Genomic DNA, 12,964 nt, shown 5'->3' on the forward strand with positions numbered 1-12,964 from the left:
TCCTGTAGCGTCTTCAGACAGTGCAAATCTCTGTGAAGGAGTGACAGGGTTCCTTTCAACAACAGAGAAATTATCATCCACTGATACCTGCTGTTAGGACCCTAAGTCAATCTAGTCCACAAACTCCAAATGTCATGCTGCCTGGATGATAGTCAATTGGAAAATTCACAAGAGTTGCTTTCATTGATGCAGATTTATCAGGTGGTTGATTACACCAGACATGAGCAAAGCTGACGGTGTGACCAGCCAACTTTTAGCTTTTAAAGAGACATTCAGTGTGTACTTTTACATGCCATCAACTCCTCCTTCCCTGGTGTACACAACCCATATGTAGAGGTCTGTGGACACCACAGCTTTTCAACATAGTTCTTTTTCAAGGATTCTGTTTAAGAACAAAACTTCTACTGTTCTGTGTCTGGATCTGACCTTAACTGTCTCACATGTTAAATTTCATATGCACAGCATTTCAACCAGCAGTTATAGGTAAGGTTAGTCATTTGTTTCTGAAACGCTCATTATCTTATTTGTTGAAATCTTTTTTACATCCTGAGCCACTGGTGAATAAAGTCATCTGAAAAAATAAATAAATCTGTATTTATAAGAAATATGAGCAAGCACATTGGCCTACCTGTGCCTTAGTCTTAAAGGGATAGATGACATTCGTATTTTTCTGGTAATGGCGTCATTTACACAGTGTTTGTAGCCTAAAAGTGCACTGATGTCTTCCTACGAGGTGCATTCACGGACCCTAGGGCACACTGTCATGTAGCTACGTCATGAAAGCTAGCTAGCTTAGTCACATCCATCGGGATTTTTAGGCTAACAACACAGTGTAAATGACCTTGTTTCGGATGGCAACAAAATATTGTTTTTTACTTAAGTAAAGCAGTACTTTAGGAAAGTATAAGCCTTTTCTCTTTTCCAAAACACACCATTCTTATGGTGCCTAAACACTGTAAGCAAGTTCCCCACTGTTACTTATGTTAACCCCGGACAAAAAGGCTGATAGGCTTTGTTTGCCATATGCTTTGTCAGTTGTACACCAGCTTTTCTGCATGGCAGCCTGTCAATACAGACCAAAACTGAAGCTCAAAGTCCAATATTGCATATAATGACCACAATAGTTCTCTGTTCTCTGTTGGATGTCTATGAGAGATAGTAATTAACAAGCAGTGGAAACACAAATATGAAAACTGAACTTAAGCAAAAAATAACCTTCGTCATAATCAGTAAGTGGCAGCCAAGGTGACAAGAACAAAACAGCAATAAAGTGCATCATAAAATTACTAAAATTATCATGTAGCTTGGTAACCTTGTTTCAACACTACATCTCTCATGCTCTCACTGTCTCTTGTCATCCACATATCTATAGCTCCATTTTGTTGTTGCACACCTTCAAGGACAGAATAACAGTCAACAGTCGGGTTAACCTCAGCAGCCTTCATGGTCAATGGTGATTAATGGAACAGAATAATGAGCTTGGCCTATGGTACAGAGAAGCTCAATCAGCACTCATGCAGTGTGCTACCCATTTCGCTGGTTCAAAATTATGGAGATAAGACTAATTACAACCAGTTTACTGATCTTGAAGGATTTTTTTTCCTTAAGGAAGAAAAGCGGGATTGGTTTATTAGTGACGTGCTATAGGAATGGAGCTTTTTAATAGATCTGTACTTTCTGCTCTGCTGAGTTAGGATGAAATTTAAAAGCAAACAACATGAGGTGGGCTGTCAATACGGTCATGTGATACGGTGACTTTCTGTTTGTTTGTTTTTGGTAAACGGAAAACATTGGTGGGGATGGGAGGCAGACAGGCACATGAGTGAAGAAGCAGACGAGGAGAAGCACTGGGGAGGAGGGCGGAGGAGAACACTGTTAGAAACAGGCACAATAAAACATCTGCAATGAGTGGGTGAAGAGACTGGGGTTCTTGTTGGTTTGATACACACACCACACACACACAAACACACGGTCACGATGTAACTAGTTGATAAAATTTGATACATTTTAATACAATTCAAACACGTTGTTGCTTTATGTTTTTAATGGTCCAGTGTGTAAGATTTAAAGGAAAGGGAACTATTGGCAGAAATTTAATGTAGAATAATCCCCATGATGTTTTCACTAGTTTGTTTCATCTAAATTGTATGAATTGTAGTTTTCTTTACCCCAGAAAAGGCCCTTTATATTTATATACTCTATATTTACATGAAGGGGGGTCCTCTCTGTGGAGGCGGCCATGTTTTTTTACTGTCATCCCAACTGGACAAACTAAACCTTTTGAGTTTTTGACAACTGAAGCTACCACAGGTTCTTCTTCATGTTTGGGAGGGGATGGTGAGGGGAGGGTGAGGTGAGGGGTGTTCAGCTGCAACATGCAATTTCAACACTAGATATATCACAAAATTCTACACACTGTACCTTTAATTGAGGAAGTATATTTTTTAGAACACTTCAATCTTGACATCAAAGTACAACTGGCAGTAAATCTTATGATGTGAGAGCAGAGCTTTGATGGAAAGGATAGTCCACCCTTTGTAGTCGGAGAGAGAAGTTCAAGTGTGACCGGATAAGAAGACTCAAGATTTCAGTTACATTCTCAGCTTCCCAGTATTGAGCGTGAAATCATTGACCCGACATCATGTCAACAAAAGAAAACACAGGAGATTCTTCTGCTGCCTCAGGTAAGACTCTGAAAACAAAAGCTGCTATGCTAGCAGGAGTAGCAATGCTAGTAAAAGTAGTAATGCTAGCAGAAGAAGTGATTTTAACGTGCATCCTGTGTCCTTGTGTATGCGCGAAGAAGTAGATGTCAGAGGCTAGTTCCTTTTGCTAGCATGACTACTTCTGCTAGCATGGCTACTTCTGCTAGCATTGCTTCTTGTGCTAGCATCACTACTTCCGGTAGCTGACTTTTAGGCTAAATACATGATGTAAATGAAGCCGTTTCTTGTGGAATTGGAATCTTGGGGCTTACAGACACTTACATGTCACCACAGGAGCAGTATGGAGGCATGTTCTCTGTTTACTGTTACATTTGAAAAATCCCTCACCAGTTACTTCAATGTTATTAGATTTTGGTGCAACACTGTTTTACCCCTGAAGCTCCTTCATGGACTCAAACACTTCAATCCACCCTCCATCTGCATAGTAGTGATTAGATAATGAGTGCATTTTCATTTTTTTGGCTGACCCATCCCTTTAAATGCACAGTAACACACTCAGCAGCTGTGTCACCTTCTGCACTGACTTTATGTCCAAGAGTGAACAACTCATTGTTTGTTACTTGAGGCCAATGTTGTTTTTGCTGTTTTATCACAGCATCAACATCATTTTGTCTGCTACGTTCACTGAAAACATAAAAAACTTTTTTAAGTAGTACTTAAAAGTACTTAAAATAAGTTTTCAGGAAATCAACACAATGTTGGTCATTTTTTAGTCTTCACATGCTCTTAAAATGAAAACTGCAGAAATACAAAGACATGTGACTCCTGGTTCAGTTGTGTGTTTGTTCATATCAGGTTGACTGAATTAATCTCTCACACGGAAGACACCCACGTTTCACATTTTGTCTCCACCATCTCTCTCCCCAGTTGCACTGACAGCTTATGAAGTTCAGGCCGGCGACGTGCTCCAAAGCAGCTGTTCCTCCTATTCAGTCCTGAATTTCATAGGGGAAGGCTCCTTTGGAAAAATCGCTGCGTCGATAAATCTCAGGACTAAACAGAATGTGGCTGTTAAAATCCTGAAAAAAAAAGAGTCCACCCAGGACATTGAGCGTGAGGTATGAGACTGAATTCTTTGTTTATATTCCTGTGCTCCAGTGTTGTCTCCTCCATCAGAACATGAAGCTGATCACAAGCTGTTGACAGGCTTGTCTCATTAAGCCTCCTCTTTTCTCTCCAGGTTTCTATGTTGAAACTCATAGGTCACCTGGATTCCACCTACATGGTCAGGTTCCATGAGCAATTTGTGCACATGGAACAGAACTGTTTGGTCTTTGAGAGGCTGGACATGAGTCTCTATGACCTGCTAAAGTGGAGACAGTGGAAGTACCTTCATCTACATCAGATCCGCCCAATTTCCAAGCAGGTATGTAGCTGCAATCAATGCATCATGAAACCAACACTTTTGTTAGAGAGATCCTCAAAACCTAAACCTAACACCTAACAACAGCTCATGTGGAAAATTTTCAAATGTTTAATATTCATTCTGTCCCTGCAGGTCTTGGTGGCCCTGGACGCCCTGAAGGCTATGGGTGTCCTGCATGCGGACATCAAACCAGACAACATTATGTTTGTCCACTTGCAGGATCAGCCACTCAGGGTGAAGCTGATAGATTTTGGCTGCGCCATGATGAAGTCCCAAATCGAGCAGGGGATGTACATCCAGCCGAATGGGTACAGGTGAGTTCATCCTGCACAGCATCTTTTCAGCCTCATTATTTTCTCTGCTCTGAAATGTTTCAACAGATTTTTCATCTTTGGCTCATGTCTTTCCTTCTCAGGGCTCCAGAAATCTCACTCGGCCTTCCGTTCACCGAGGCCGTCGATGTGTGGGGGGTCGGGTGTGTACTGGCCTTCCTGTACATGGCTCAAAACCCGTTCTGTATTAGCTCTGATTATCAAATGGTATGTATCACCTCACCAAACAGGGTTTTATTTATTTTTCATATTCATAGAGAATGTAAGTGGATGTGATTCTCATGATGTGTATTGTGTCTGCAGATGAAGGACTTGGTTACAGTGCTGGGCCAGCCGGAGGACCGTCTGCTCCGTGACGGCGAGTACAGCCGACGTTTCTTCATTGAAGAGCAGGGTGCAGATAGTTCATCATGGAGACTGATGGTAGAGTAACCATGTTCTTCTTTGTTTGAGAATTTTATTGGAGCACTTTTAAAACATAGTACCCAATTCTCATCTTGTTTCCTTTTTGTCCCTTTAGACCGCAGAAGAATTCACAGCAACGAACAACTTGGAAACAGAGGGGCTGCCGAGCTCTCTGAGGTCTCTGATCAGCCTGATTTTTGTGAGTACACTCTCATGTGTTGTACAAGTAAAGACTGGATCTGTGCCAGTTATTTATCTGTCAATTGGGAGCTCGATCATCTGACCTGAAACCTGTTTTCAAATCCAGTTCCATCCAAAGTTGGAGGCTGCTGAGATGGACGACCGCATGGTCTTTGTCTCTCTGTTGAAAGGGTTGCTGCATGTTGACGGGGATCAGAGAATGACTCCTAGTCAAGCTCTGCAGCATCCATTCATCAACATGAGCCACCTGAGAAAGGATGGCAACAGCTGGGACTAGTAAGTGACCACATGTTTTATGCTGGAACTAAAAAACACATCAGGTTGGATGGACTGATGGTTTTAATTAATTGACACTGACTGATTTACTAATTGATTGTCTTCCCTCATCCAGTCTGACCTCCTCCCAACTGGCAATGAAGGTCTGCCCAAATGTGAACAGTGTCTACTGTGCAACCTCAGACAGCAGCCACTGTGCAATCTCAGAAAAAGGTTACACTGACACCATGGACAAAGTCTCCTGTGAGGCTCTAGTCTCCACAAGTGTCCCCAAGTCATCCACTGGAGACAAATACACCAGTTCAGAAGTCTTGGATTTTGACCTGTCAATCTCCACAGACACCTCAGTATCATCAATTAAAGATGATGACACCAGTGAACTGTCCTGGTGCTCTGACGCGGCTGTAGACAACGCAGCTGTAGACGTGGCTGTAGATGACGCAGCTGTAGACGACGTGGCTGTAGACAACGCAGCTGTAGACGTGGCTGTAGACGACGCAGCTGTAGACGTGGCTGTAGATGACGCAGCTGTAGACGTGGCTGTAGACGACGTGTCATTCACTGGAGACAAATACACCAGTTCAGAAGTCTTGGATTCTGACCTGTCAATCTCCACAGACACCTCAGTATCATCAATTAAAGATGATGACACCAGTGAACTGTCCTGGTGCTCTGATGCGGCTGTAGACGACGCGGCTGTAGACGTGGCTGTAGACAACGCAGCTGTAGACGACGTGGCTGTAGACAACGCAGCTGTAGACGTGGCTGTAGACGACGTGTCATCCACTGGAGACAAATACACCAGTTCAGAAGTCTTGGATTCTGACCTGTCAATCTCCACAGACACCTCAGTATCATCAATTAAAGATGATGACACCAGTGAACTGTCCTGGTGCTCTGACGCGGCTGTAGACGACGCGGCTGTAGACGTGGCTGTAGACGACGTGGCTGTAGACGTCACCGCTGCAGCCACAGCCTCCTCGGGCGGCAAAAGGAAGTGGCTGAGAAGAATCCGAAAATTCTTCTCAAGCCTCATCAGCTGCTTCCGTCCGAAAGTGGAGGACTGATTGATTTATTTATTGGTGTTTATCTATAATAAACTTTTACTTTTAATATATTTAATGGTTTTCATACTTTTTAATACTGTGTTATATTTTTACTATATTTTAATACCTTGAATAAACGTTGTGGGTTACAGTGTGTAATTAAATGTATTGATTTTATTTCAGTCCAGTGCCTCATCATTATACAAAGTCAACTACAAATTCAGGCCTGAGTGAGCGGTCATGTAAAAAGCATTTTCAGGTGTGTTATTATGGACGAGGATTAAATCTGGAACTCAGATGCATTCAGGCACATTCAGATCTGTATCGTAGCATCAACCACTCGTGATTGGTTCACTCGTGCGGGATGGATGATGATACCTGGTCTGAGCAGTGACTTAGTGATGCTCAAACCTTTACCCTTCATCCCACCCACAGTTATCATCTGGTGTCCTTTCATTCTTAGTCTCCAACAACTTATTGAATCTCAGCAGGTCGTCACACTGCATCCATGAGGCAGATCCAAAGCGTATTCCCCTGAGGAAGAGGCCTTTCACACACACACACAAACACACACACACACACACACACTGCGGAGGTGAAGACATGTAGGAAACAAGGAAAACAGAGACACTTTGGAAAAGACATGGTCACAGTCGTCAGACTGGCCCCATGTAATTTCCTTTAGATAAATTAAAGACACGCTTTTACTGTATAAAATTGAGTTTATCATTGTGACTTTCAAGGTTATGCCATTGATGTAGGGATAAGCACTTAAATTGATTAGGTTGTACCCACTAAATGGTGTCCATGGCAGCTGAGTGGCTTCATTTCATTGCCTTCATGTCATCAGTGTACATTAAATGGGACTTGCTTGGTTAGAAACTTGTTATAGGTCCCGAAATTGATACCATAGTGACAGAAATCTAGATACAGGTACAAGTTCAGCTGCTAGGAAGACATACAGCACTCACATCTTATTTTCCAGCTTTCAAACAAGTAGTGAAATATATTTCACTTATTGTGTACTATTAGTCTTTGTTTTAGTCCCTTACTGCATCTTCAATGTACACTATTTTTCCACTTTTCCACAAAACACATTCACATGTATCTTTTTCTCTCACAGAATTCACAGGTTTGACTGTTCAAATATTTAAAAGAAATAGATTTTTCTGCCTAACAGACAGAATAGGATATGTAGTAATGTAAACATTCAGCAGTTAATTGAGCTATTCAGTGAGGGCCTGATTTATCTGATGAAACATTACATAGGAATTTAGACCAGCTGAATAATTTCATTTTCTTCAATTTATAATGCAGAAAAAGAGTGCTCCCCCTCTTATCCACTACCTGCAATGTTGATCTAATCTCAGGTACCACTGATTTCTTTTACAGACAGAACTACAGACCCGTGTGAGCACTCGAGATGTTGTCAATTACAATCCCAGCACCTTTACAAGTCCTTGTTCCAAACCCGGCACCAGTTGCACCCCCATGTCCAATGCAAGTACCAGACAAGAGGAACAGAGCCCAGAAAAAGAAAGAGAGGCTGTGACAAAACCGATGCAACTGCACCTCAATACCAGTCAGGTATGTGGCAACTTCTACTGTTACAATGCTTCTGTTACTATGTTACTCTGCAACATTTATAAATGATCAAGGATCAGTGGGTTTGTTAGGAAACAAGAAAGTGAGAAGAGTAAGACATCAACAGTAAAATATGAGTTATGACTCTTTCATATGGGCTTTTATTAACATGGTTTTTGGTTATGTGGCATTTCTTTTTTACCTACTGTTAGCTTTTCATAACACAAGCGAAGTTTATGTGGGAATAAAACTGCATTAGGTCAAAGCCTTGAATGTAAAAAGTGCTGGGTTAAATCATTTCATAACAAGAATATAGTAATACAGTGAGCTTATTCTTCACAGTTACCTTATTATTATTTCAAGAATAACAGAATGCATATTGATCGATTTAGAATTAAATTTCTCTCCCTTTATGAACTACTTGCTGGGACAATACAGCAAAATAAGTCAAACAAGCCTCTACACCATGTGAGTTTTATCTATGTGCCCTGTGAGTCAATTGAAAAGACCTCAAACAAACTCTAATTGGTGCTCTATCCACAGGCTGCATCTACAGTCAGGCGTGTGAACTGCATGTACCTTTGGACTAAAAAATGCCCCCCGACAGTTTGAGCCTGGCAGTCAGATTGACATTCCAGCCACCACAGAGCTCAGTTGACCTCATTCACACAGCATTCATTTTGAACAGCTAGGGTCAGAAACTACTGAGAAGATTGGTATACTGCATATAAGTGGCATGTGGTGACCTTAACCCTATTTTTTAGCTTCAGCTGGTCAAGCCCTGCTTGTCCTAATGGCACATTACTCTGCCATGTTGTATAAACATGGAGTGTTCAACTTACATGTTCAGAATTCCACTAACCTTAGAAGCAAGCGTCCACAACTGCCTGAAAAACAGGCATTTACTTTGTGGCTGAATATGGAAAGGTATGAACGCACTGTGCAGTAGACCACAGTAAACCGAACCTGATTGTTTTGACACTCTGCACAGCCGAGAACCAGTGGTTGGAAGCATTATTTACAGAATTTGGTGGCCACATGGCAAGGTCACTGTGACCTCATGAAAAACCTTTTTAGCCTCTCGGACAACTCAAGGGGAGTGGAACACCTGGAGGGACTGAAACTCCACTGGTTGGCAGAGGCAGTAATTCCAGTTGCTTTTTGTGATGCTTGCAGTTAGGTGTAAATCTACTCACAATGTTTAGTTGAAGCTTGGGATAAACAAATTTAACATACTGCCCAATGACCTCTATAGTCTAACAAAATGTAAAATGGTTAATGTATTGCATGTTTGGATTTCCTATTGGTAAAGACCACATTACACTACAATTGACATGCAAACAGGCTATAGTGACCCTGACCCTAACCACACCTCATTTAACCTGTTGGACCCACCATCTGTCTAACACAAATCCTCTGTGCCTTGGCCCTGGTAATGATCTGCATTATAAAACTATAAAGTAACCTTAAACCATGACATGATACTGTATTGGTCATTACAAAGTACAAAATTTAAAATGTAAAGTTGTGTGTGTGTGTGCGTGTGTTTGTGTGTGTGCGTGCGTGTGCGTGTGTCACTATACTCCACTGACTCATCAGTGTTTTTAGAAACTGCACTGAAACAGCATAATGGAATATTGCTTAAAATATAAGTAAGGAGCCTTCATTTAATAAAACACTCCCACTATGTTCAAATGATTGTAAAAATATACAGTTTAATGTGATTATAGCAGTAAAGCGATCTGTGTGAAATATCTGTTGTCCACAGCTGTTTTATACTGTATGAAAAGCTTCTTCTTCAGGTCATTAATGTTAATTAATCTGCAGCCTCAGGACCACACTTCAGCTCTTTAATCCTTGGTGTCAGGATACGTCTTTTCAACTTTAGTTGCATCTCTTCAGCTGTGTTTTATGCCTTACAATGCTCAGACTGTGGCGTCACTTTTTGCGATACGATGTGACAATATCACCCTAGGACAGCCTTGTGAACTGAATGCCATTACACACTCGTCGACGAGAATTATCTCATTCCCTTTCCTGAATGGGATCTCCATTAACAATGGTATGAAGCTCCAATCAAATAAATATTCTCTCTGCGTGTGATTTTACTGAGTGAAAATTCACCGTTATAACGATCCATCATTCTTTCATTGCTGCTTGATTGGGCCCAATCCATGGCCTTTTGGCTTCAGTCTCTCCACTGCAACCAAGCTGGGCACAAGGTCTGATTGCTGCCCCTTCAACAGCAGCCTGGACACCGCCTTGTCCACCTGTTCCCCTCCCTGAGTCAGGCCAAAAACCATTATGCTAATTTCTTTGTTGAATTCTGTTCAATACATGCCGCCAATAATCCAATTTCAACATTCACACTGCTGTCTATACATCTACTTTTTTGTTAGCGTTGCTTTGTTTCTTGGCCATTATTATGTCGTGGTTGCAGATTCTGCAACAAATTAATTGAGCGGTGTAATTTGCAAGCATGCAACTCCATGTGTAGCCTACAACGTAGTCGGAACCAAAACCAAAAGATCACACTCAAGCAATTAATGCTTTTGCTGAAGACGTCTGAGGACTCCTGAAATTTCCTTCACAGTGACCTTTAATTTATTGTAGTAATTAAATAAATAAATAAAGTAGCTGAGGAGTTTGTTAACTCAAAACTAAATCCATTAGATCTTTTTTACTATAGAATATAATGTTATAACATTTTCTCGAACTTCTTTGCAGGTGTTGGTTGTGAATCACACAGAAGAGAAAAACTTTGAAATGGGGATGAAAAGAGAGGAGGAGAGGGGATTTCCCAGTTCTCTTCTTAGAGGCGAATACAATGAGGCGGAGTCTGCAAAATCTTTCCAGGAGGCTCTAAGACAGTGGAGGGGACAGATGAGTGATGGAGCAGGAGATGAGGAAGCGATGTGGACATTTGATCTCCCAGGTAAACTGCAGTGACGGTTTCAGGCACACTGAATACCAATGCTCACAAGTGGATTTATGTTTTAACCAGCAAACAGAGCATTGATAGTTCCACTAAGTTTACATGTAGAACTTCTTTTGTTATCTACTTTGACAATTATATGTTTTTTGGGCAGTTTAAGAAGTGATCTTCAGGAAAAGAAAACTTCAGTTTTATCTGAGTAAAACTAAAATGTTGTAAAGGTATGGTATTGGATCTGTACATTGAATATATCCCATTCAATGAGTCATTCTTGTGTGCATGTTAAAAAAGGATTCTACAAAGCTAAATGTATTTATTTATTTAAGTAAAGAAATTAAGCCACAGCAAAATCCATGAAAAGATGTACACATTAGTACTTGACTAAATGTTTTTACATTTTTGCCACCTATACCCATTACATCTTTTTCCTCTAAGCACTTCCTCTCTCTCCTTCCGATCCATTTTTGCCTACTCTTCAGCTTTCCTCCCCCACCCCCCATTTTCCCTGTCTCTGCTCTGATCTGTTCAGGCCTTATAGAAAGTGCTGACCACAGCAGTTAAGGGGGTAATCCATGGGTGTTGCATATTGAGATAATGAGAGGAGTGTTAGGGGTGGCCCTACTCCACGCCACAGTATTAATCGCCTCAGCTGATTGTATGGGCATGTGTACAAGCACCACTGCGTCAGACAATTTTTATGCCTTTTCACACATACTGGGTTTCCAAATGCATGTGTGTGCATCTGTGTTTGTATGTCCAGGTATATGTGGGTGTGTATTATTAGCACTATTATCCTAGGTTCTCTGTGTGTTTAGGTGTTTGTGCTTTTTATTAGGCCTCCTATTTTGTCTGCTTTACTGCTTGGACAGACTCTGCTCCTCTCTCCCTTCGCTCTGCTGTGCAAATTGCTGCTAGCCCCTCCAGCCCTAATTATTTCTGTCAGGCCAAAGGCACCCTAGCCCAATTTAAAGCTGCCACTGTGGACTGCCAAAGTGTCTCGAGTACAATCATAACATTTCTCTTTCCTACCTCTATCTTCCTCCTCTCTCATGCACTTACTACGTTCCGTCTTGTATTGTGTACATCTCTTTCTTATTCCCATGGGGCTCTCTCCTGTCTGTTTGTGTTTTGGCACTCTTGACGTAGTGACAAGGTGTTTTCTCACTTCTTGAGGGGAGGTGTTTTGAGAAAGGTGGCAGACAATATTTTCTTGCTCCCCTGTCTGACGTCCTCTTTTCTTTTTGCTATATTTTCCTCCTCTTACCTTAACTTTATTTTTATGTGACGTCCCTCCCCATATTTCTCCAGTATCAGTGTCAGCCACAGCAACCCAGGCTGACCTCTCTCAAGACGGAGAAGCTGAAGGGCGAGGAAGAGGAGGGGGACAAGGCAGGGTACCACTCAGGGTGGAGTTCACTGACAACAGTCTTACCTACATGGACAGGTTGCTTCTCAAGAAGCACCGCAGGTACACAGACAGACACTCGCCTCTATATACAAATGGATGACATGAACATTATAAAACCATTGTGATTTCATTTAAACTTTTCTGTCACATGTTTATTTTCTGTATTCTATTAATGTTGTAGAGTATATTCTAACACTCACTCACACATAGAGAAGTCACTGAGTTGCACATTGTTAATGTTACTACACTATTTGTATGTGGTAACATTAATTCTGTCACGTAATATTGCTACTTAAAACATAAACAACACAAATAAGCTGATATGTGGAAACACAGTATTCACATCACACACATCTTCCATTGCCGCTGCACTTGTCTCCCGTAGCCAGCCTACATAACCCACCAGTGTACAAAGCAGTTTCTCAGCACTTATTGTGCAGTGGACTGCCTGAGGGCCTGGCTTCGGCAGGTCCCATTATTACAGCCCTTTATTTAAGCAGCTCCTTTTGGGCTGAGTAGCCCACTGGAGAGCAGGCTGGAGGAGAGGAGAGCAGAGTGCAGTTTTGGGCCCGCTGACTGCCTGAGCTGGAATGCTTTAAGTCCCCTGCTGTAGCTGCCTTTAACTGTGGAATAGACCAGAGACCCAATCTAGAGTGCAATAAGCCTGCAGCAGTGATGGTGGCAG

General features: G+C 41.7%; 2 protein-coding genes and 1 long non-coding RNA gene across 7 annotated transcripts in view; 2 read left to right on the forward strand and 1 right to left on the reverse strand.

Moving 5' to 3' along the window:
• zbbx (zinc finger, B-box domain containing) overlaps window positions 1-12,964 on the forward strand; it is a 318,314-nt gene that overhangs the window by 17,095 nt on the left and 288,255 nt on the right. For all 5 annotated transcript variants that reach the window (XR_011244525.1, XM_069534309.1, XM_069534306.1 and 2 more), the window contains exons 8-10: window positions 7,745-7,939; window positions 10,664-10,871; window positions 12,180-12,339. Coding sequence is in view for 4 of the 5 variants with exons in the window: in XM_069534309.1 (XP_069390410.1) it covers window positions 7,745-7,939; window positions 10,664-10,871; window positions 12,180-12,339 (563 nt within the window). In the remaining variant the exon portion in view is untranslated. The remainder of the gene's footprint in view (window positions 1-7,744; window positions 7,940-10,663; window positions 10,872-12,179; window positions 12,340-12,964) is intronic.
• Window positions 1,609-2,445, reverse strand: LOC138412013 (uncharacterized). The gene is made up of 2 exons (XR_011244526.1): window positions 2,209-2,445; window positions 1,609-1,872 (listed from the first exon to the last, which is right to left on the reverse strand). It is a non-coding gene; the product is annotated as an uncharacterized lncRNA (long non-coding RNA).
• On the forward strand, window positions 2,538-6,423 carry LOC138412012 (homeodomain-interacting protein kinase 3-like). Its single transcript, XM_069534310.1, has 9 exons — window positions 2,538-2,684; window positions 3,594-3,784; window positions 3,907-4,092; window positions 4,225-4,406; window positions 4,508-4,631; window positions 4,728-4,847; window positions 4,945-5,028; window positions 5,137-5,306; window positions 5,422-6,423. Exons 1-9 carry the CDS (start codon window positions 2,642-2,644, stop codon window positions 6,371-6,373), a joined length of 2,052 nt encoding a protein of 683 aa, XP_069390411.1. The 5' UTR covers window positions 2,538-2,641; the 3' UTR covers window positions 6,374-6,423.

The sequence above is a fragment of the Paralichthys olivaceus genome, chromosome 11 (assembly GCF_024713975.1).
Source record: "Paralichthys olivaceus isolate ysfri-2021 chromosome 11, ASM2471397v2, whole genome shotgun sequence".
Classification (NCBI taxonomy): Eukaryota; Metazoa; Chordata; class Actinopteri; order Pleuronectiformes; family Paralichthyidae; genus Paralichthys; species Paralichthys olivaceus.